The 26031-nt window shown below is 39.9% G+C and overlaps 1 protein-coding gene across 6 annotated transcripts in view; it reads right to left on the bottom strand.

Annotated features, from left to right (window-relative positions):
* LOC309602773 (uncharacterized protein) overlaps positions 1–24191 on the bottom strand; it is a 57841-nt gene extending 33650 nt beyond the window's left edge. For 4 of the 6 annotated variants that reach the window (XR_014230712.1, XR_014230713.1, XM_082336681.1 and 1 more), the window contains exons 1-2: positions 23902–24177; positions 7446–7502 (exon numbers count right to left, since the gene is read on the bottom strand). Coding sequence is in view for 4 of the 6 variants with exons in the window: in XM_082336681.1 (XP_082192807.1) it covers positions 7446–7502; positions 23902–23967 (123 nt within the window). In the remaining 2 variants the exon portion in view is untranslated. Of the gene's footprint in view, positions 1–7445; positions 7503–23901 lie in introns of all 6 variants that reach the window. The other 2 variants (XM_082336678.1, XM_082336679.1) reach the window with 2 other exon arrangements.
* Positions 24192–26031: the final 1840 nt, after the last annotated feature.

Genomic DNA, 26031 nt, shown 5'->3' on the forward strand with positions numbered 1-26031 from the left:
GGACTGCTCCAGCACGGGCTCCTTTCTCCGCAGAGCCACAGGTCCTACCAGGAGCCTGCTCCAGCATGGGCTCTCCACAGGGTCACAGCTTCCTTCAGGCACATCCACCTGCTCTGGCATGGGGTCCTCCACTGGCTGCAGGTGGATCTCTGCTCCACCATTACTCTCCATGGGCTGCAGGGGCACAGCCTGCCTCGCCATGGTCTCCACCGTGGGCTGCAGGGGAATCTCTGCTCCGGCGCCTGGAGCACCTCTTCCCTCTCCTTAACTGACACTGGTGTATGCAAGGCTGTTTCTCTTATATTCTCACTCCTCTCTCCTGGCTGCTGCAGTGAAGCAACCTTTTATGCTTTCTTAAATACATTATCACAGAGGCACTACCTATATTGCTGACTGACTCAGCTTTGGCCAGTAGTGGGTCCATCTTGGAGTTGGCTGGAACTGGCTCCATCCAACATCAGGGCAGCTTCTGGCATCTTACAGAATCATATAAGCATAGAATCATTTAGGCTGGAAAAGACCCTTAAGATCATGAAGTCCAACTGGCAACCTAGCACTGCCAAGTCCACCACTAAACCATGGTGCTAAGTACCACATCTACCTGTTTTTTAAATGTCTCCGGGGATAGGGACTCAACCACTTCCCTGAGCAGCCTGGTCCAGTGCCTGACTACCCTTTCGGTGAAGAAGTTTTTTCTAATATCCAACTTAAACGTGTCCTGGCACAACTTGAGGCCATTTCTTCTCGTCCTGTTACCTGGGAGAAGAGCCCAACCCCCATCTCACTACAACCTCCTTTCAGGCAGTTGCAGAGAGCGATAAGGTTTCACAGAAGCCACCCCTGCAGCCCCCCTGCTATCAAAACCTACACCTACACCCAATACAATCTATAAAGAGTGAAACATTTTTAATGAAAATAACAACATCACTGGAAGCAGAAAAGCAAAGCACAGGTTTGAAAGACCATCACCAATGAAAGCAAGCAAGAGCAACAGCAACAACACTAAATATGAATCCAAAAGAGACAGCATCATCCAGTGAAACATCACTCTCTCCTGGAACTCTTTGATGATTCCCTACACACTCCAGTCATCCAAGTACCTGGCAGCCCAACAGCACCTGCAAATCTGCCAGAACCTCATGGGACATTTTTGTGTGACCACATGTCTACCTATGCTTTGATGACCATTTAAAAACAAAAAAAACACCAAAAAAAACCCCAAAATACAGCCAAAAACCTAAAAACCAAAACACACAGCACCGCAGGTATCACATTTTTGAAAATTCTGAACTCAGGCTTGTTACAAGTAGAATTTAAGTAATTTTGTTCCTAATCTCTGTTTATTTGCTCTAGAAGCAATAGTTTCACTGTACCATTCGTCCCTTAAATTTCCTGTCTGATGCTAACAGGATGTGACCGCTCATGCTCTAAGCTGGTGAAAGCACTTTTTTCCCCCCTCAAGCCTTTCAAAAGGGTGTTTACCAGTTACATCAGCAGCAGAGCTGAAAATGAAACCAGCTATCAAATGTTTGTGCAGAAAGGCACAAACAGCTAGGCACAAAAATATCTGGTCATGTTCTTTTTAGCCCACTCCACTATCTACAAAAAAGTTCAGAATTATGGAGCTGAGGATGTATAAACACAGGAAAGGGAAAGATTGTGGTGGGCAGCACGTAACCTAACAGGCAACCTGACAAATACAAGAAGGTTTATTTGGCCAACTGACAGAAGTCCCAACGTACTCCTGTTTAAACAAAGAGTTAAAAAAAATAGTTGTTTATTAAGAATCTTATTTAATCCACTAAGAAAGAAAACAAACCCAAAGAATTCATTACTTCCTCTACATTTAAAAAAATAAAAAAAATAATCAGTAGGAAATGAACTTTCCCATACTGGACACAAAAACATGAACCAGTCTGTCTTTAGAGATGTTAAAGCTTTTTCTCTTCTTAAAGCAGCAACACACACCACAGAAGATACCAAGACACAGGCTATTTGGCTTGTTGATGAAAGACACTATATTGTAAAACTCACAGCACAGCTTAAATGAATCTCTTCCAGCAAACGACAGCACTAGTCCTCATGAATTTGGGGAAACTGTAAACATCTTAGTACTTTAAGGAACACAAAACATCCTCGGCTCTTACAGTAAAGTACAAATGCAATTATCCTTCATTCTTTAACCTCAGAAATTACTTACCACCGCTTGCTCACCAGCAAATCATGTAAAGAAGCTGGGAGTGGGCGCTAAGGGTTGGTTCAGCCTTCCCTTAAAATCAATCCAGTCCTCTTGGATGGGAATGTTGAGGTCTTAATTTAACAGAGAGCAACCAGCACCCGGCAAACCCTAGATGGAAGTTTGTTTCTCTGAAATCCTTTTTCTTGTTCTCTTCAGGAGAGGGAAGTATGGTTCAAACCTGATGGCCACTGACAAGGAGCCGAACATGAAAAGACAGCACGTACTGTGAAGAGACTGACTCTTTGTAAGTGGCACTGGCATTCTCTGGTTGAGGTGTCGAAGCCTCATTTGGTGACAATGCCAAGTTAAGGTATTTTCACCTCCTCCTCCCTCTCATCCAAGCTATTTCTTTTCTGTCTCGTCTAGAAAAAAAATTTTTGCAAAACTGGATTGGTTATGTCATTCATTTCACTGAATGAGACTGGCAAACACTCAGGTCAGTACAAATAAATGAACTGCGGTGCTGCACTCTGGGGGAGAGAACAAGTGGTAGGAAATAAAAGGGATTTTGGAACCATTTCACCATTTTAACATGAAGCTGTAGTCTGAGCCTCCCCACTCCTGATATTAAAACAATGCTCCACTGCATCCATGGCTGCATGTCCTCACGCAGGCAGGGAACACCAAAAAACGCATTGTACTTGCTCACATACAACATTCAGAGCAAAAGAAATAAAAGGCATTACTCATGAAACAACAACGGTGAATGGTAACAACAGGAGGAGGAACATTACAGGAGCCTGACCCCTACAAATTGATGGGCCCTGACGTTATCCACCTGTCCAGGTTTCACCTGGGATAAAGATAATTTTCTTCCTAGTAGCTAGTATAGTGTTGTTTTGGATTTAGTGTGAGAATAATGTTGATAATACACTGATGTTTTAGCTGTTGCTAGGTAGTGCTTACACCAGCCGAGGACTTTTCCGCTTCCCCTGCTCTGCCAGGTGCACAAGGAGCGGGGAGGGGGCACAGCCAGGACAGCTGGCCCAGACCGGCCAAAGGGCTGTTCCATACCATGTGGCGTCATGCCCAGTATATAAACTGGGGGGAGTTGGCCGGGGGGCAGCGATTGCTGCTTAAGGGCAGGCTGGGCATCAGTCGGTGGGTGGTGAGCAATTGCACTGTGCATCACTTGCTTTGTATGTTCTTTTATCATTATTATTATAATTATTTTACATTTGTTTATTTCAATTATTAAACTGTTCTAATCTCAACCCATGAGTTTCTCACTTTTACTCTTCCGACTTCTCCCCCATCCCACCGGGAGCCAGGGAGTGAGCAAGCAGCTGTGTGGTCGTTGGTTGCTGACTGGGACTAAACCACGACACCACCTGAGGGTGTTAAGAGAGCTGGCTGATGTTGTTGCGAGGCCACTCTCCATAATCTTGAGAAGTCATGGAGATCGGGGGACATCCCAGAAGACTGGAAGAAGGCTAATGTCACCCCTATCCACAAGAAGGCCTTAAAGGAGGATCCAGGAAATTATAGGCCCATCAGTCTTACTTCAGTCCCTGGGAAAGTTATGGAACGAATCCTCCCGGGGCTATCACAAGTGAAATGAAGCACGCGACTGGGAAAAGCCAGCACGGATACACCAAGGGCAAATTGTGCTTCACAGACCTGATCGCCTTCTACAAGAAAGTAACCTGCTCGGTCGATGTGGGGCAAGCAGTGGACATTGTCTGCCTGGACTTCTCCATGGCTTTTGATATGGTTTCCCACAGCCTCCTCCTAGACAAACTGATCTGTTATGGTCTAGACAAGTGGTCCGTGGGGTGGGTGGGGAACTGGCTGACGCGCTGCACCCAGAGGGGGGTGGTGGTAAATAGCTCCTTTTCAAACCAGCAACCTGTCACAAGTGGGGTCCCCCAGGGATCAATACTGAGCCCAATGCTTTTTAATATCTTCCTAAGTGATCTGGATGATGGGATCAAGTGTACCCTGATGAAGTTTGCAGATGATACCAAACTGAGTGGGGAAGTGGGCGCTTCAAAGGGAGAGCCACCCTGCAGGAAGACCTGAATAGGCTGGAAGAGTGGGCTAACAAGAACCTTATGAAGTTCAACAAGGACAAGTGTAAGGTCTTCACCTTAGAAATTTATCTAAACTGCTTATGCTTAGAAATTTATCTAAACTGGTTATGCTAAAACAAACCTGAGGAGTTTACTATAAGTGAAACCCACCCTGAGTATATCAAAGAAATCTTTTGAATATTTATTTCTCTTAATTTCTGTGACTGTAAAAAAGCAGCAATACAACAAAGCAGTCAGTACTTGGCCCTATCATGCCTAAAGCTTAACAATGACAAAACCAGATTGACTTTGTGAAAACAAAACAACAAAAGTATTATTTTTAAACTCAGAAAAGAAGCAAAAAACCTCTTGGCAAATACCTACATAATAAAATATTCTATTTCAAGTACAGCCTTTAACTGAAATGCAGTAATATTCAATATTTTTATAATCCTAGACCAAGGCATCAGTAAGGCACTGGTATATGAGAGTGCAGATCTGTAGTTTAAGGCAAGATCCATTACAGAAACACAAAAAAAAGAGAATGAGAAAAATTATAGGTTAGGTTTACAGTAAAAAACAAATTTTAAAATGTTCAGATACTCAAACAATTGTAATTTTGGCTTTTTAATATTTATATTGAATTTTCATATTAACACGACGTAATAACTACACAGCAACACACACACCCCCCGTCACTACACAACTGCAGCCCAGGTAGTTGCAACTTAGTTCTCACACGTTTCCTTTTGCGCTTTTTCTGAGGCAGCCCTAGAAGCTAACTTCCATCTGGACAGCCAAACTATCCAAGTAAGTGCTGCTGGAACATTTCATCTGAAGAATGATCTCTAATTGTACACCATTAACAATGCTGCTGAGATTAGCATTAGATGCGAGCTTCGTTTCTGATGTTCGACTTGATTGCATATTCTTCGGGTACGTATTTGTAGAGTTACTAAGAAAACATTAAGAGGAATAAACTGGTTTTTAAAACCACTATGCTTGAGTCTCACCCACTTCTCTCCAAATCAAAAAAAGCTATATAAATTCAAGAAATCTACTATGACAAACTGACATTTGAAGAAACTGTAGAAGCCCCTCAAACCTTCATGGAATATTCAAAAAACTGAGCTTTTTTAAAAAGCTATGACATTGATATTTCGATATTTCAACACTGATGTTTTTCAAATGGCTAAAGAATTCCTTTACATTATGGAACCAACATGTTTAGGTTTTTGTGTTTGTCACTTTTAAGTTAATACATAGCCGGGAACATGAAATATTTATCCCAGTAGGATACTGAAGTGAACTCCATCCCCCACTAGCCACCATATCCTTTTTTTTTTTTTTGTGTGTGTTTTAAAAATGTGCAGTAGAAATAATGACAGCTACTGTACAGCTAGTAATCACGGCTATTTGGTACAGCTAGGTGTACCAAGATACTTCAGAACTGCTGTGCTTTCAGAATCCACTAATTTCTACATTAAATAACACCATTTTCTTTCACTGTTGCTGTGAAAAAGATCCATGGAAACAAACAGGAGAAGTTCCTGACTTTCTATACAAAGAAAACAATGAAAATTAAAAGGGAAGGGAAGGGAAGGGAAGGGAAGGGAAGGGAAGGGAAGGGAAGGGAAGGGAAGGGAAGGGAAGGGAAGGGAAGGGAAGGGAAGGGAAGGGAAGGGAAGGGAAGGGAAGGGAAGGGAAGGGAAGGGAAGGGAAGGGAAGGGAAGGGAAGGGAAGGGAAGGGAAGGGAAGGGAAGGGAAGGGAAGGGAAGGGAAGGGAAGGGAAGGGAAGGGAAGGGAAGGGAAGGGAAGGGAAGGGAAGGGAAGGGAAGGGAAGGGAAGGGAAGGGAAGGGAAGGGAAGGGAAGGGAAGGGAAGGGAAGGGAAGGGAAGGGAAGGGAAGGGAAGGGAAGGGAAGGGAAGGGAAGGGAAGGGAAGGGAAGGGAAGGGAAGGGAAGGGAAGGGAAGGGAAGGGAAGGGAAGGGAAGGGAAGGGGCACTGCTAGTCATTTGCCCATAGGAAGCAACAAATCTTACAGAGCAGTAAGCACAGCTGAGGCAGTGCAGCAACAGCACAGTTTCTTAGCTCAGCAGAGAATGCCAAAGCACAACACAAAGCCTACAGCCTTGTAGAGCACACAAAAGGCTGGGAAAAGCGAGCATGTGCACATGCTTCCATCTTCTTAAGTATGTGCTGTTTGTAGCAATGCCAGATAAAATATGCAGAAGATTTTGTATGTATGTTTTAAACTGATATTTTATAGTCCTGAAATTCCAGTCACTGAAGTGTCAATATTTATTAGCATTTCCACAGTCTGAGCATCACTATTAATAAAATCAGAGCAGATGGAAGCTGCTGTCATATGTTGTTGGAGTTTTTTTCGCGGGGGGCAGGGGTGTGGCACGCAATAACAACTCCTCCACAGAAGTTCATAGAGAAGCTCCGAAAACAAAATATTCTATTGGCCATTCTTTCTATTAATGAGAAATACTTGCCTCTAGAAACCCTTACAATACAAGGCAAAGGCAACTTAGTGCCATCTGCACTGGCACCATTTAACGAAGAAAAAAGCTGATTCTGAACGTGTACTGCTTTTCCATAGAGCTTTAAACAGAAAATTGAACTTCACTTGGCTTCTTAATACTTTTCATGTTCTGAAGTATGCTCTCTAGCTAAAGAATGTTAATACACCAATAAGAGAGAAATGACATGATGTGATGTTCACCTAGGCTTTAGATCAGCAAACCAGAAAGGACAGCAAGAGGCTCAACAAGCATTCAAAGCATTTTTTCAAGCATCTTTTATCCAAGTTTTTCAAAAATATGCTTATCTTTCCTAAGAACTAAAACTAAATTACTTAAAAAGCAGTATAAAATGCTAAAGCTCCACAAACCAAAACATTTAATAATGGACATTGAGCTATAAAACAGAAATATTTTCCTGAAACTTAGTTTCCCCATATATTCCCCTTTCTATTTATGCACACAATTACATGTAAATACATATCATTCACTTGGCTCTTCATCAGGTATTTGTAACTAAAAATTTTCCTTCAGAACAATATGAGAGATGATGCAGAATAAAATTCAAGTGCTTTGGAGGTGATTTACAACATACGAATAAAGAAGAGCATTTCTATTTTAATATATTGTGCAGTTGGTTCAGAGGAAAGAAAAATAATGTACTTACCACTGTGTTACTTTTTTCTCTCTGCTGCTTCTTCCCTGAGCTTTCAAAGCCAACATTCTGTTTAAGACAAAGGTACAAAAATTTTAGTCAACCCTATCCCTACCAGATAAGAACAAGCTGATATTTTATTGCATTGCATATTTATTTTGCTTTCAGAGTTCTGGTTTTGTTTTTTTAAAAGAAAAGCTGCACATGTGTATGAACAGTAGCTTTAAGATTTCAGACAACTTGTAAGACTTTCAAAACAGTAAAAATTACACATATACTTTTGGGGGAGATAATTTCGTATGTGTAAAATAGTACAACACATTGCCTTTTATCCTACTTTAATTTTTATAGCATTCTGTCTACCAAGTTGTTTCATTTCTACTCCAATTTAGGCGCTGTATGAAATTATTAAATCTCTTATACTAGACATCTCTTGCACAATTCTAAAGTTAATAAGAATACATCAGAAATCAACAGATCACAAAAGAAGCACACTTCTATATCATTAACTTTAAGAATTTTTTAGACAGTTGCAACACATTTTGTAAGGCATATCAGATCACTGATGTTATCTTCACTGAAGTAGAAAAATTAAACAAAAACATCCAGTGTATTCGACCAAACACATTCAAAATTAATGGCTGGGCCTATGGAAAGGATAAATTTTGCCTCCAACAAAGACATAAGTAGAACCTATCTTCAGAGGGATTAAATGTCACTATGGCCAGACAGATCATCTAACTGAGCATCAAGTCATGTAGAACAGCTAAGGACCTGAGTCAGGCAGAGTATAATCTGTCAAATTTGTAGTACCTAGAAAAAAATTTAAATTGTAGGGAGCACAGGTAGTAGCTTCATTCAAAGGATTTACCTATAAATGGAACTATATTTCATATCTTTCCGATAAAATGCAGAAGCAGCCCATCTTAAAATCATCACAAGAGTGTCCTCAAAAAAATCCTAGAACAGATTTAAAATCAAAATTGTTCCAGGAGAAATGAAGTTGCTTGGTTTGGGTAAGAAGCAAGCAACAGTACAATCACAGAACGATGAACTCCTTAGGAAGTCAGGATTGTCAAAGCAGGATTGCACTATAACCAATTTTCATGTTACATGTCTTATTCCTCATGCAGGGGTCACTGGTGCCAGCTTCTGCATTCGTACAAATGACTCCAATGCACTCTACTGAATAAACCTATTCATTTATTCTCAATAGAAGGACAACCAGGACATGCAAATAGCAAGGGGAAAAAGTAACATAGGTAAAAGTAATATTAAAGCCTCAAATCTTTCAAGTTTCCTGCTGAAAGAAAGCCTCTATCAGTTTAGCCAGCCTCAGAAATACAGAACAGCAGCACTCAAGACAATTTAAAAGATCAAGAAAGACAGCAAGGATCAAACCAGATTCTGAAACCTGGGGTCTTAGGAGAGAGTCAGTCAAACTGTCATGGCTGCATGCTTCCTTCCTTTCCCATAGCGCTTTGCTCCTACTGAAAAACTATTTAATCTTTACAAAAGCTATTCAGAGGCACTGTACACAAGCTCCCAAACAGTAGAAATGCAGGTTTGCAATAGCTCTGGTAGGATAAACAGAATTAATCCAGAGAATATGACAGTGCAGGGCTGGATCTGACAGTGGGACAGTCAGGTGATTGTGCCTCTGGAAAGAAAAAGGTGTAAGGTCAGAACTTTGCAGGCAGAGCATTCAGACTAGAAAAACGATCAAAGAAATAGCTAGCCCCATAATCATCACAAAAACAACAAACAAAAAGGGATTACTCTTGCATCATTTCCTGACACCTGTTAGGCTGCCTCTGTTGAAATGCCCAGAAGAATAAAATCCAGTGGTAGGGAGCCATTACCAAATCATGAACTGTTTGCAGACTTCCAAACCAAGCACAAGGAACTCATCCGATCACAACCATCCAGAGGAGATAATACAGCAAGCGGGATGTGTGTGCATGGAGAGAGCAATACACAACCACCTGGATATTTCAGGTCATTCTGCTTTGAAGATTAAACAGTCATACACTGAACGAAATACAGCATTTACAGAATCAGGCAAGAACAACGAACTCACTGCAACCAACGTTACCTTAATGTCACTTGAAACTGTGACACTGAGTCAGATAACCTTAACCCTGTATCAGAAGAGAACAGCTAAGAGTGTGCAGTAACTACAACTATAAGCACCGATGAGTGTGCAATAGCAGGAACCCCCCAGGCCTCCACACATTCACATTGCCAGGTCTAGTTTGCAGGAAAGCACAACAATCTCCCAAAGAAAATAGGGTATTTGGAGGAGCACCAGGTAACCAGGCACCACGACCTCAACTAGCTCAGATCACCACTTTCCTGCTTGTTTTGCAGAAATGGTAACAGGTGCTTTAGATGAATAGTGATAAATTACCCCCGAGGTAAAAATACCTAATGAAATCTTACCTAACCCTACTCTAGCACATAGTATCAAACACATCAGACTGAGTCTCAGTATCTGTCAGGTTCCTCCAACCAAAAAGGCACAGCAGAAGAGCCCAGGCACTTAGCGTAAAGTATTGGGAGAGTACTTGGGGGAACTATCACATGTGTTCATCCTGTTCTTACTCTTCCTTGGGTATAACCCAACTGCTGCTAGAAAACGCTTGCCAGAGGGACTGCCGGTCTGCTCCACTACAGCTGTTCTGATCGCCTGGCTGTACCCTGGCGGCTGCTCACATCTTTAAGTATTTCAGTTCCAGCTTACCAATGGTTTTAGACGAGCGAGACCTGCAATTGACTCAATAAGTTATCTTTCTTAATATAATTTTCATGCAAATACATTTCTCCTCAAACCCTCATCATTCTTTCCATTGGTTATTGGAGGATTTTGATGCACCCAGAATACTAGTGGCAAATTTTCACAAAACAGATCAGGAAACAGGGTTCTATTTCAGTGCACTGAAAGACAATGAATAATCCCCAAGCGGTTTTTACCCACTCCAGTCTGTTTAAAAAAAAAAAGAAAAAGAAAAAAAAGGAGAGTGGGGAAATCACAACACTTAGGCTCTTCATTTAAGGAAGGGTTGGAAATAAAAATCTTAAGAATTGCTTGCTTCAGCACCATTTCAGGCAGCCTTTGGCCCATGATAACCATCCTCGATGTTAAATAGTGAGAACAGTAAAAACATTTAATTATTTCTTTAAATAATTCCAGGAGAGTATTGCAGAAACCAGATTATCTATGCTTGCCCTTTAAACATCCACTCATGTTCACTGAGAAGGTATGTTCAGCTAAAAAGATTTTAGATTGATCAAGATTATCCATAGCAAAGACGCACATTAAGCAGAAATAGATCCCACACTGCAGCACTAGCATCCATCTTGCAAACCAAGAACAATTTTAGGGCATTGAGATTAGTTATATTTTTTCCTTTTGGAACAGGGACCAGGAAGATGAGGCATTCTCAAGCAGACCAAGGAAGTCCAAACGCATGCACAATCGGTATCACTATTGTCAATGAAGCAGGTTTTGCCTGCACAAGGATACTCATAACCTTTTTAACAAAGGTTAATAAAATATTTTTATTAAGTTGTCAGAGGAGTATATACAGATGCACATAATTATTTCATACACAACAGTAATAAAGTTTTACTGTCAGTGGTTACTGGCAAGATTCTTATTTAATCACAACCTGCTACATAGGTGAGAAACGTGTGCCTTACAGTGAGATACATTTGAAAAAAGAATAAGATATAATCTTGATTGAGGAAATCAGCACAGCTGGCAAAATATTTATCTCTAGATAGCATACCTGTGAAATCAAACAGACATTTTGCACAAAGTAGGAAGGTCTGTACACCACAGACGGTATACCTAATCTTGGATTTGCACGCTGGGGAACAGGGAGGGATGAGCGGAGAGGACCAGGGAGACACAAAGGATCCAAAGACCATTCTCAAGAAACAGTGCATCATGTTTTTCCTGGAAGCAGATGCTGTCACCATGTCTCGGTGTTTCTCGTTACTTTGGTACTGATCAAAGTAACTTACCAAAACTTACCAAAGCCAGACATTTAGAGTGAAGCAAAGAAACAATCTCTGCTGCACAGATTGTCTCATTGACGAAAACCTGAGATGGTTCAGAACCAGCACTATCTTTCCACTGTCTTGGGTGGAAGAGTCCAAGATGTTAATTATGATGTACTATCTTAAGCCACATGAGACTGACCTACTTGAGGATTTGTTACCTCCTAGCACCAATGCTGTCACAGCTCTTGACAATCAGAACCCTTCAACGCAGGAAGAGGACAGCTGATGGTGCATTCTCAGTGAGCACACAAAGATTCACATTTGATTCCAGTATGCCCCAAAATAACCTGTATTTGGCACCACTGTTGGTACACTGCAGGGGACATCCAGTTGAGAAATGTTCTGCCAAGGGATACAGGTATGCTTATCAACAACAATGGAATGGAAAAGGCACTTTAATAGGTCCCTGACTGGCTAACTTGCTATAGGAATTGTAGTTTAATATTAAGAGTTTCATTGTTTTGCCAGAGTATCTACAGTTCTATTAGAGATATTTCTAATTACCTTAAACTGAATGAAATGCCTAGAGGCTAGCAAAATGAAACTTTCTTCATTGCTTACAATACTGTAACAGCACTTTTGGACAAGACGATTAAGGAAACACATTCATACCTGCACATATGCAGATGAATCAGATCTGCTGATTTTTGTTGTTGATTGCTTTCCCTTGGGGAAGCTGGTCAAAGAAGGGTCTCCAAGGCATAAATGAAGATTGCAAAATTGACTTCAATTTTTTTTTACAGGAACTATTTCCAAATTATTTCTCTCACCTGTGTGGATATAGCTGCAAAAACTCTCACTGTGTAAGTGTTCTGAGTGCAAAGTGTGGTTTTGCAACAAAATAAACACACCTAGATTTAGAAAAACTGCCTGGGGTTAAAAATCCCCCTTTATAGTAGTGCAATTAGTGCAGAAATGACCACTATGGCTGAGTTTGATCTCACCAGTGAGAAACTGCTATAATGCATGTGCACGAGATTGGAGGAGTTTCTTAACTCTTAAAACTTCAAGGAATCATTTGTGAATCAAGATGCCTGCTTCTCAAAGTATAAGCCTCAGCATGTATGCTCTGAAAAGTTCTTCTATAACAGGAATTAAATATAACATTGTTCTTAAGCATAAACAATTGTATCTGTAACACCATCAAAAGGCCTAGCTGTTGCAGATAAGTAATCATATTGCAACTTTTAATTTAAAAAACCTTAAACCCAATATTCCCCCTAAAAACCCCAAGGTACAGCACTATTTTCCACTGTTTGCCCCAAGTAACTAGCACTGCAGAATGATGCAGGTTGGAAGGGGCCTCTCCAGGTCATGTGGTCCGACCCACCGACACCACTACCACATTAGGCCAACTTGAATGCTAGATCCAACAAAGTGAAAAGCTACCTTTGAGTTAAGGTCAATGTCAGTATGTACAAAAGGAAGCAGGTCAGTTGGCTTATTTGGAAACATTTCCAGGGGAGAAAGTTGAGATTTAGTGCTTTTCATGAACCATGGAGATACATGTTTCTGTGTCTCCTCTCTAGCAAAATTATCAAGTCAACATAATTGCTATTTGAGATACTCTTTTTCCAAGTCTTACTAAAGCAGCTGAATAATCACACATTGATTCAATCATTCATGAATTCATGATATACAATGCTCCATCTCACAGTAATTCCAGTATCCTTTCCTACCATGAAAATAAAAGTATCAGGAAAATCCCTTTATAGAATCAAGATGGCCTGTGGATGGAAACGAAATTAGAGAAATCACTATTTAATTGGAAATTATTTCTACTTTACAGGAAGTAACAAATACATTCACCAAAGTAGGTCCAGTGTTCACAGAGAGGCAAATTATTAATTTCTATAAACTAAGGTTGCTTTGCAGAACAGCAAATGTGGAGGAGGATTAAAATGTTACTGTATACTCTTGTTAATAATTCTGCTTAAGTCTTTACTGATGTTTACTGGCTCTGTTACTGTGATTCCATTGCATTAACCCAAATAACCAGAGGCCAAGCCAGGAATGAAAACAGAGAAAACAGAGATATGACACTGATTTTATACTCCAAACTTAATGCTAAAAATTAAGAATTTTAGGAAGGCTTTAAAACCAAGCATATATCTGGCATCCTTAAACACTGTATTTTTTTAATACAGTAGTTTGGTTTGGTTTGTTTGGGGTTGTTGTTGTTTTTTGGTTTCGTTTTTACACAAAATAAGCAGGTTTAGTGATCTATTTTCACATCAATTTGTTTCTTGTCTCTCAAGTAAGCAATACAGCCATATCTGAACTTCAAAAAAACAAGAAACAAACCATGCACAACAGAAAGCTACTTGAAGTATTTGATCAAGGAGACACGGCTTCCTGGACTACTTACCTTGACCTCACAGACCATGCTTTGGGACCACCAAACCAGCAGGTCTCAGAACAGCAACAGTCTGCATCCCATGCACTATCACAATTCTTTGCCAAGTTATTTTTCTAAGTGACATTTGCGCTAACTCACTGACTATAAGCGAGTAGCTGTGCCGAGCTACACACTGAGGTCTAGTTAAGCCTGAGGAAGCTTTGTTGTTAGTGGTAACACAAAGAATCCAACTTGACTTCATCTAGGAATTAAAAAGAAAAAGCAAAAAAAACCCCATTCTTGTAAGCTATGACAACTCTCACCCATGCTTCAGCCATTTCAAAGATTTCCACTGCTGCTACAGAATTGACAACAACTTTAGAGAGGACTGGACATACCTACATCACATCAAGAGGCCAATTAGCACCACAAACAATGTGACATGAGCACTCAGGATAACAAAAGTGGTTGCAAATCCATGAGAAAACTATTTAGATCTGGTGCCCTCACCTTTTGCTTCTATGCAACCCCCTTCCATTCACCCTTCCCCTCCCCCGCCCCATTATTAAGAGTTTCCCATCAGCACATGGATCCCAGACAGTGACAGCTCCACATGGTCAGAGCTTTTCAGGCCTATTATTGTTAGCCACAGCAAATGTGCCCAGACCTCAGCCTTCTTTCACAGCAGCACAAGAGAAACCGATGACGGGGGAAAAGGAGGAATGTGGAAAATTTGAGAAACAAATGACTAAGAGAATAAGCGTACTTAAGAGATAGAATATACCAATTTAATCAGTAGTAAGATTTGTAACTAAAAACATGAAACTGAGTCAATCAGACACACGATACTACACCAGAATGTATACCACCATTTCTCGAAAGAACACATTTGATCTAAATGAAATAGGTGGTTAACTTGTATGATGCTGCTATCATGACCCTTGTCTCTTTTTCCCTACTGCCATTCATCACGTAAAGCCTTTTCCCTCCTCTACTTTATCACACCCACATCTTTTATTAGATATTGAAATATTTTAGGGAGGCACTTACCTAATTTTATTTGCACAGTACTTAAGAAATAGGGCACCAGGTCTTATAGGGACCATGGGCGTGTATACAATGCTGGTGGCACCCAACACCCACACTTCTGTGAGCAAGGAGTGATTGGCTAAATATTGCATTAAGTAGATTCTGACTCACTAACACAGATAAGCTGTTAACTACTTAATATGAGGAAGACAGAAGTTATCTAAAGCGAGCATGACTACCAAGCATGAGAGAAAGTGCACAAACCTTTGAACATGAGAACCTTTGGCAAAGATTTTGAGCACAATATTTAACTCTATACTGAATTTTCCAATAGCAACTTGTGAAACTTAATCAAACAAGTCCCAGGATGAGTCATCCATCTGAATGACCCCAAGATTGTCACATGGTGCACTCCTGTCCTAAAATACAAATGCTTGAGATTCAAGTCCTCTTGGACAACATTTAAGTATAGGTTTCCAACACCCCAGACAAACAACCTATTACCTATACCCCATTAAAAAGAACAATAGAGGTGGTATATTTCTCCCCATTTGAAACCTACGCAGACAGACATACTCTCGATATACCTCCTGTATCAGGCAGACACTTTGTCAATTATGCCACAGCTTATGCACAAAATTGGATCCTAGAGCTATTTCAGATTATTAAAATACAAAAGGCTGTAGATACATGCTGCAGCAGAAACCTAGGCACAGGCAGAATTCAAATTTTACAGATTCTGTGAATGTTTGTGGCACTCTAAATGCACAAATTTGTCTTGTGCCTGTGGCCTTTTATTTCTACTGGCTAGTCCCGGAGATTCTACAACACAGTTTGAACTGCTAATGAGCTGAGGCTTTATATTTGAATTTATCAAATTATGCATAAAATACTAAATTGTTAGAACCAAAAACCACCTAGTAGTTGTCTGAAACAGGTTTGAAAATAGGTTTTAGGAACCTGATGAATGTTTTACATTTCCTGTATTTCAGAAACACAGTATTATAGCATAATGGAGATGTCAAATTAGAATTGTTTAAAAAATAGCAGAAACTAACAGCAAACCATTGCTATAATTGCATACTTAATTATAGATCTCACTCTACCAGCCAAGTCATTGTTAGGGTATGTAAATTCCTGAGTTCCCTTTCCTTCCAGGGCAGAGGTGAGCAGTGCTAGTTGAACAACACTTAAACCTATTTTTAGACATCATTTCCCCCCCCACACACGTACAGGCATAACTTTCCAATTAACAATTGCTATAGTGAACCTTTTACTTCCTTCTGCATTTATTTTGTTTCTCACTGCTTTACAAAGTTGAATTAGGAGACGTCACTGCCCAGTCTGATTACAGAAACAACTAGCAATCTGAGAACTTGCTTGCAAAACTGCTGAACATTCATAGCTACGAATGAAATTAACCTCAGCTGTGCTCTTAATGTACAAAGTGATACAACAATATTAGGGTGTTATTGTTTGTTTGAGTGGGTTTAAAGAAAAAAGAAGCGCCAGATACTTTTTATAGCTTCAATTGCCAATTATTGTGAACATCAATTCACTATCATAATATATCATTAACTCACCCCATATGCACATTATGAAGATCAATTGTTGAACGTCAATGTTCTCTATAACCAATAACAAAGGAAGACACTAGGAGGAATAATATATTCATGATATTATTCTATATTCAAAACAGGAATTAGATAATGGAGCAGGAACAAAGCAGAATCGCAGAGATAGGAATTTTTAAAAATGCACTGATCTGAAGTAGGGATACGCTCTCAAGGCAAGCGTCTGGTATTAGAACTTTTTAGTAAGCTGTGAACAATTGAACAGGTGTCTTACTGGAAGTTAAAGCTTCCTGTTTGAATCAGTATTAAATTCATAACTAACCACAACAGCTACTGGTTGTGACTAACCATATTCAACGTCAAACCAAAATATATTTTTACTCTATTACACTTCACGCAGGCATGTGCCATCTGCCATTGAGGTATGATCCGTTTCCCCGTGACATTATCACATTACTCTTGAAAAGATTAATACTGCTGCTTAATCTCATGGTTTGAGCCAATTTCTAAACACGAAGCGTTGGCTTGCTGTCAGATCTCCTCACTACCTGCCTGAGAATCAACGATGAAGGAGCAGATTGTCACTTTTTACCATATAATTTAAAGCTACCCAGACCCCTGTTGCAGGCTAATTTACATTTTGCAAACACTGTTCTAGAAGTGATTTGTTTCACGGATGGAACAGAAGTATAAAATTCCCCTGGATTTTTACTATGTAACAGGATAACAATCCTCCTCTAACACACAAGAACAATCCAGGACCACAAGTCACCTGAACTAAAATGCAAATAGTTCATTAAGGTAATAAAGATTTCTATCATTCGAAATCACAGAGCTGCAAGGTATTAATCCCCAGCTCACAAGAAAATTTAAGGAAATTAATATGCTGAATTCAACTATGGAGCATAGTCCTAGTTTTTTCTGTCTAAAGAAAAACCCCACCCTCTGCAGATTCGGCTTGAATTGAACCAATGCAGAGACAGTTTCTGAATCTGAAAAAACAAGAACGCAATTGTTATTTAAAACCCTGGGTAGAAGGTGGCAGTGTCTGGAAAAGAACACGATACGAGTCTGCTGTGTTCCCTCTGATAATGAGGTTACAGTGAGGGTTGTTTTGCCTCAATTCTTAATGGCTTTTTATTAAACATTCTAAACTAACACAGCTTTAAGCATAACATGCAGAAACTGCTGTTGGTGCGTAGTCTGCAAATCCCCAACAGGCTTCTCCTCATTCACAACTTCCCATTCTTTGGAGGGGCATCTTGGAGAACGTACTGCCTGGAGGAATGTGCCCTTCACGTATCGATAGAAGTGCTACCAAGCCACATGCCCTAAAGTGCATTTTGAAGATTATATTCACGCATCTTCCAAAATCCTTTTTACTGTAGTTGCCCATTCCAGTTCACAGGATCTTCCAGTAATATGTGAAATGCATTATTATGTCTAATAGCCAAACAACGGAGATTTTTGGGTCTTCTGGTTTTTAGATACAGCTCCATTCTCACTTCTGAGTGAAGAAGGAAACCATCGGATGTGAGCTCTAAAAACAATCTGACATCTGTTTAATCTAATCTAAAACAAATTCTTCTGGACCTTCCAGATCTTCTCCAACAAGCCAATACAAGATCTGGACAAAACAATTAAGTCTGTATTTAAAGCTTTCATAGTGATAAAGCAAATCACCTGTTTACCTGCAATTCTAAATTCTTAGAAAGAAAAATGGACATTTATTAAACTGCATTAAATGACGTGTCTGTGCAATATTCTGTCTAGCAGTAAGAACTGCAATAAAATCAACCTTTTCCAACAGGTTGATTTTTAACATGCCAGCCATCTTTGTTAACAGCTGAAAAAGCACTAAAAATTTTTTCTAGTACAGCAAAATCTCAGTAGTAGAGATCAGTAGTGAGATGAACGGACTAATTCCATTCTAGATACCAGCTTTCATTTTAATACCATTAAGGGATCAGAACCGAGACAGACTGATAATGTCATGGATAAAATCATTCAACATAGTTTTAATGCATGCGCTCTATGACAACACACAGAGTCCAGTTTTCCTGTAAAACTATGTAGATCTAGAAAATAACACATCTGAAGTTAACAGTTGTCTGGTGTTCACACCAATAAGAGACTGGGCTAAGAATAAATGCTAACAGCATTATCTATAAAAATAGAGACCAGAATGAGCGCTAGCAGTTAAGACAGCAGTAGTGCTATTAGCACTCCAGTTAAAAAGAAAGAAACATTCTCAACATGGGAGGCCAGTGTCTAAACCCAAAATAGCAAACACTGAGACAGAGATTAACCAATTTATCTAACACCCACTAGTTTAAGACTAATGAGTCTTAAACTTAAATCTCGCTAGATGTAAAAATGCCTGGGTAATCGCTCCCTACAGAAACCACATCTCTCTCTCCAATCAGTTATTGTTTGCTTTAAATGCACATGTAAAGAAAACTACAGCTGACATGCTTCAAAATGAGGGAAATTTAAAAGAGGAGCCTTTACGCTCAGTCAAAATTTTCTCTCTTAAAGAGGTATGGGAATAAAAAGGAAAATAAGGAAAGACATATAAATAAGGGAAAAGAAAAACTTGGTTGGGTTGCTAACATCTCTTATCAGTCCAAGGTTTCTCAGAGACCTAGTACTGCTCTACAAGTGATCCTTCCAGTGAAAAAGTCCTCAATAAAGGTGAGAGCCCCTAAAGAGTCATCTCTTTTGCTTCCTCATCCATTCTGTTGTGATTTCTTGTGCTGTTTATTAATAGGAACATAAAACTCAAAAGCAGAAATACTCTTAACTCCTGATTGTCTTCCAATACAACAGGGAGAAGAACAAACTATGGGAATCAGCCCACAATTCTACCTTGATATGTGCCGAGAGCAATGACAGAAGGCAATAGTCAAGCATTTTCCTTGATACCTGAAAGAAGGTGGGTTTTTTGTCCCTCATGCTCCGATTAGCTCAGTAACAGCTGTAGAAACCACCTCCATGTGTTCATAGAATCATAGGTTTCGGTTGGGAGGGACCTTAAAGATCATCTAGTTCCAACCCCCCTGCCATGGGCAGGGACACCTTCTACTAGACCAGGTTGCTCAAAGCCCCATCCAGTCTGGGAGGGGGCATCCACAACTTCTCGGGGCAACCTGTTCCAGTGTCTCACCACCCTCACAGTAAAGAGTTTCTTCCTAATACCTATCTAAATCTGTCTTCTTTCAGTTTAGAACAATTACCTCTCATCCTATCACTACCCTCCTTGATAAGGAGTCCCTCCCATCTTTATTATAAACCTCCTTTAAGTACCAAAGGGCCACAGTAAGGTCTCCTCAGAGCCTTCTCTTCTCCATGCTGAACAACGCCAACTCTTCAGCCTGTCCTCAGCCTGATCCAGCCCCCTGATCATTTTCACGGCCCTCCTCTGGACCCACTCCAACAGGTCCAAACTTTCAGAGTTTTTCCACTGGGTTAGAGGGGAGGTATTTCAACTCCAAAACAAATGAACACATTTGTAACTGTGACTAGAGATTTAGAATAAGTCCGGAATACTTTTTACTTGAAGTCTGTATTTTAGCACCAGCTAAAATTTTAGCACCAGCTGCCTGGCAGAAAAGGACCTGGGGGTGTTGGTTGACAGCCAGCTGAACATGAGCCAGCAGTGTGCCCAGGTGGCCAAGAAGGCCAATGGCATCCTGGCTTGTATCAGAAATAGCGTGGCCAGCAGGACCAGGGAGGTGATAGTGCCCCTGTACTCGGCATTGGTGAGGCTGCACCTCGAATACTGTGTTCAGTTTTGGGCCCCTCACTACAAGAAGGACATTGAGGTGCTGGAGCATGTCCAGAGAAGGGCAACAAAGCTGGTGAAGGGTCTGGAGCACAAGTCTTATGAGGAGCAGCTGAGGGACCTGGGCTTGTTTAGCCTGGAGAAGAGGAAGCTGAGGGGTGGCCTTATTGCTCTCTACGACTACCTGAAAGGAGGCTGTAGTGAGGTGGGGGTTGGTCTCTTCTCCCAAGTAACAAGCGATAGGATGAGAGTAAAGGGCCTCAAGCTGTGCCAGGGGAAGTTTATGTTCGATATTAGGAAAAACTTCTTCACCAAAAGGGTAGTCAGGCACTGGACCAGGCTGCCCAGGGAAGTGGTTGAGTCTCCATCCCTGGAGGTATTTAAAAGATGGGTAGATGTGGTGCTTGAGGACATGGTTTAGTGGTGGACTTGGCAGTGCTAGGTTAACAGTTGGACCCAATGATCTTAAGGGTCTTTTCCAACCTTAACGATTCTATGATTCTATGAATGAAGAATGATCAGCAGCCACATAAGCATCTAAATTGAGCAAGAGAATAGCTCGAGTTCTCCGTAGCCTGGTACTAGCAAAAAGACCACAGGGGCTTCTTTATCTACCCAAGAATGACAGACAGATGAAGCAATTTCATACCCTCAAACAGCAACAGTTACATGCAAAAGATAAGCAGCGCTCCTTTCTCACTTATGCAACTGGTTCAAGTGGGAGAGGAAAGAAGAATAAGAATAAAACATTATTTAAAATTATATACTAGGGAAAATATGAATCCTCTAACCTAAACCCAGACTGAATCAAATTAATTATATGACTATAATACAATAATTTTGTGAGTGATCAAGAAATGTAAAAAGTGAGCCACTTGTCTTTTGAACAACCCTACGAAGGAGTCGGTTTGATCATCAAGTTCTTCTCAATTTTCTCAATTATGAAAGTCTCCTATTTTGCCAAGCAACTGAAATATAACTGTTAAGCATATAAAAAACAAAGGGTTGGTATATTTTATCTCATTCTCAAGCACCTTAGTGGTCCTAGCATTAGCATCTGATATATTTTAGGTGGACTTCTTGCATCCCTCACTTTCTGCAATCTTTAGCTTCTAACCCATAACTCATTGCTGTAGCTTTTTCCCCCTTGATTTAATTAACAGATGGACACTTTTCACTACTATGACATTACCCTGTTTTAGATTTGTTGTTTTCTAAGCATCTAGTAAAACACCCTTTAACTGATTTCCCTTTAAAACTGGAGTAGAAAAGGAATTTCTATACAGATGATTTGGCTGAATTGCTTCCAAATGCTCTTTTTAAAAAGCAACAAATAAATGCTGCTGATTAAACTTTATATTTATAATGTACAATCAAAATCACTTCACAGTCATTTATACTTTATCAAACACGAAGAGGTTTTAAATACGCAATTGGTTACTTGGCACCTTTCAATGACAGGTGTGACTCCAAATCCTTCTACACTGACTTCTAAGAATATTGCATCCATGATCTTTTTTAATGAACATTTTAGTATTAGCAGTACAAGACCACCTGCACATAAAAATTAGGTTTCCTGTACTTATAGAGTTAGTCATCCTGTGCATGACTGCAAGTTGATGGTCCGTAGCAAGCTATTTATGCTGTGCCTTACTAGAGAGAATACCAATTAACAAGGATATTTTTTTTTTCAGTTCTCAAAAGTCAAAAATAGATAAATAGGTAAAGCTATTTTAATCAAAATAGCACTATCCTTTTCCCTCACTTTGCCCTTCCTAAATTATAGGCAGCTATTTTAACCATCGAACACATCACTCTTCCTACCAAGCGTGGGTGATACTAAACAGACCAACCATAAGCTTTCTTTTTCCCTTCAAACTGAGTACCTAACACTTTTTTCTTTATAAAGATCCTTGGAATTATTAATCAGTCCTTGATGAGCAGTATTTCCAATATCTTGCTTTTGTATTAGAATAAAGTTTGGTTTTTCCTTTCTGCACGTTTTATTAGCCATTCTATTTGCCTCTCCTCTGTAACTGATGTTCACTGCAAGTTACTATCTTTGCAGAAAAATCTGTCATCTCTTTTTGCCCTAAAACCAAGCTACTGCTTCATAATAGGGAAACCCACCCTTTTTCCACCACTTACCTAGTCAGCTATCTCACTTTTATCATCATCTGCCTTTGTCCTCATTGGTTCACCAGCAGGAGACGTGTCAGAAGACCACCTGGACCTCCCAAACACTGTGCACCTGCCTTTTGTTCATTTATACATTACTGTCTTCCAATTGCCTTGGTGTAAATTCCCTCAGAATGAGTTTGTCTGCCTTGGATGGCTAAAGATCTTTATGGACATGAAATCTGCAGGTTAACAACTTGATGGTAATTGGATATATTCCTAAATACACAGCACTCTTCCCATACTACCCCTTCCCTACAAATTAAAAGCAACTCATTCTTCTTGCTTTCTGTGTACAAGGCTTCTTTGGCCTGAACTTGTTGCAGGCTGACTAGCTGCAAACTAGCCTGCTGCATTTTCTGCTCTTACTTAATGACAGCCAGTATTTCTCACACTGATGTGGAGTTCTATAATACATCAGTCTGTGCAGCTCTCCACACCACTGTTGTATGATCCTCCAGGGATAGTAACACTACTGGAAGAAATCTATACTTCATATAAACTTGTGCAACTAAACCTGTAAACATGTACAATTTGTACTTCATATGAAAGAAAGTATTTTGTCAGAAAAACTAACTATGCCACATCCATTACAGCTCCCCACAGTTGCTTAAGACATCATTAGAAGTAAAGCATTTTACTACCCATTTCTGCCTTGTCATCATTTCTTCCAGTTAGCAGGAAAAAATACTTTCATATCGCAATGGATACAATTACATCACTAAGAAAAAATCGGGGGGGGGGGGGGGGCAGGGTGACAGATGACAACAATGACACCAACAAACAAAAGAAAAGGAGGAAATAGGCGATGAGGTCTGTGAGTGACATAGAAGCCACATCTTAACTGAAGAAATAGGCAGAGGCATTCTTGAACCAGTAAACTGCGCCAGCCAAGACCTTCAAAGACAACTGTCAAAAGGAAGTTTGCTCGCGTAAATTAGTTAGCGCTTAATTCTGTCTCCACTGAACAATGTAGCTGGGAAAGAAGACGAGAGAGGAAAGAGGAAGAGGAAGACAGAATGCGCCATGCTATTTAAATAAGTTAGAAGTATCCTCTACATACTTTTTCTCTGAAACAACCGCACACATTTATGGCACTGTATAAGAAGTTTTTTATTTGCTAGTTGCTGAATTGACAAATAGGATTCAAGAACTGCTTATGCAATGCGAGAGAGAGTTTCCCAATACCTCGCCTTTGCACATAATTAAACGTATTTGCCTAGATGCAGTCAGGATGAACACAGTTTCCCTTAGAATATCCAGTTCTGGCTATGTGACAACCAGGAAGCTTATCACACAAGCCAACCCTCTGATAACCTAATCTTGTTTTAGACAGACTCTGTTAGCAGTGCACACATTTCAAGTGACAAACTAACTACTATCCTTCATAAGTCCTTAAAATAAAATAACATTCAGCAAGGCAGTCTAAAATATTTTAATGTTGAAATGCCCATGGGCCTGAGAACCATTTCACCTATTGAGACAGCTTGTCCATACCTCTTCTGCACTACAGGGAACAACAAGCCGACAGACCGACAGGATCCCAAAGTGCATTGCCAACATCTCGTGCTGACTGGATTAACCTTCATAGCTGAACGACCTGAGGTAAGTTTGAGCTGGCACTTCATGCCAGAACTTGCCAATAGGACTAGGAAGAGGGAGATTTGGGCCAGCATTTATTGCTACCAAGAGAAATGAATCAGCAAGTCCGGAGGGCTCACAGAGTAAATACGCAAACCAGAGCTTACGTAATAAGCTTGGAACATTTCCAAAACCTATTGAAATAAAGGAGCCACAAGAATACCAGGGGATGAGATACAGGGGGTCCTGTGGAAGTCTTGGTGGCAAGACAATGAAATAGGATTTTCCTTAACTGACTTTAATTACACATAGCTTCAAAACGGTCTCCTTGGATAATGCATAGTCAGAAGACCAAATACGCAATATGGCTCCATTGCAAAAGAAGCTGCAACGCTCCGTACAAGTGAAGATTTCAGGGACTTGTCAAATGCACCTATTAGACAGAGTATGGATTACAAAAAGAAAAAAAAAATCTGAAAAATTTTAGTATTTTAACATTTGGTCTTAAGTTTCTTTCATATATTTCAGCTATACACAAGAACTCATTTATGGTCTGTATGTTCACCATGTATTTCAGTACCTGTAAATACACATTGATTACCTTCATGTTTGACCTAAGCATTTAGCAGTGTGCTCATTGTGGATTTAGCAGCTTGACAAATTATGGCACCTTTTCCAGAAAACTACTCATTACAAAACTTTGCGAAGCTGGAGGACACACACTCAACTGGCATTAAGAAGCCTCTATCCAAGAGGATCACAAAACATCAGAAACACTTACTAGGTCTCTTGTGATACCTACAGTAAATACTTCATCATAACATACTTTACAATTCAACTATTCAAGATCTGCCTGCAGCCACAAGCCTATCACAAAGCCAGCATTTGCTTTCCAATTCTGTTCTTTTTAGCTAGTAGAGATTTTCTTCCCCCAATAAAGGCTCATTCATCAAGTCTGCCAATGAGCCAACAGCTAGGAGTGAAAAAGGGACTAGGCATGAAATAAGAGCAAACTACTGCAAAGCAACAAAAAAATAAAAGTCTAGATTAACCATTCCATTTGAATTACCTTAGTAAGACTTAATAAGTGTTTCAATGTGAAAACAAGTAGATCCACAATAAAACTGGGATTATTGCAACAACATTGCAATTCAAAATTATTCTCAACATTCAAACACGTGTATCAGCCTATTCTGTTATATGTATTAGGGAATGTTACTGAACAATATGAATAACAAAGGAAAGTACCCTTTCCAAATCCAAGCCAGGTACTATTGCCTGAGCTCCCTGCTTTGTTATTGTTAGCTTGGCAGCAAATAGGACAGCGATAGCTTATTAGAAGTCTCAGCCTATCCACATGATAAAATCACTTCTCTTTTGTGACAAGTTCTTCTTGGTATCACTCACTAGTCAGAGAACTGTGAAAGAAGTCTCAAAAGCTTAATAGAGAAAAATGGCACTTCAGCCGATTCTCTATAACCAAGGATCTACAGAAACAATAATTCTGAAGCCCTCACACAAAGTATCAAGTGCTTTTAATAAATATAATTAGGATTCTCCTCTCAAAAAAATAAAACCTGCTCCTCCAAATAAATATTCTTGCCTTTCGTCTTTACTAACCTTTTTTATTAAAACCCACTCTTTTCCCCACAAACTCGTTTTCAAGCAAAAGTTCCAACACTTGTACTATCTTTTCATAATGGTTTCCAATTTAAATCTCATAAGGCACCTCAATTTCCAGGCACATCATTTCTACAATAAAGCATTTAAAACAATATTTCTGCTATTAAAATATTTCCCCTCTCAGAAGTCAAACATTTTCTGTGGATAGTTACAAATATTTGTGAGTGTATTCTACCTACATTCTTGAATCAGAGCAAGAGATGGAGAGAGCAGAGTGAAAAATGCATTTGCACAATGGTCCTAATTAGGACTAAGACAGTATATGATGATCAAACTTATTCTGCTGGAGATCCTACTCGAGTATATTAAGATCAGAACACACTGTGATCTAGTAAAGAAATTTGTGGCGCTTCAGTTAAGCAC

The sequence above is a fragment of the Platalea leucorodia genome (genome assembly GCF_965183815.1).
Source record: "Platalea leucorodia genome assembly, chromosome: Z".
Taxonomy (NCBI): Eukaryota; Metazoa; Chordata; class Aves; order Pelecaniformes; family Threskiornithidae; genus Platalea; species Platalea leucorodia.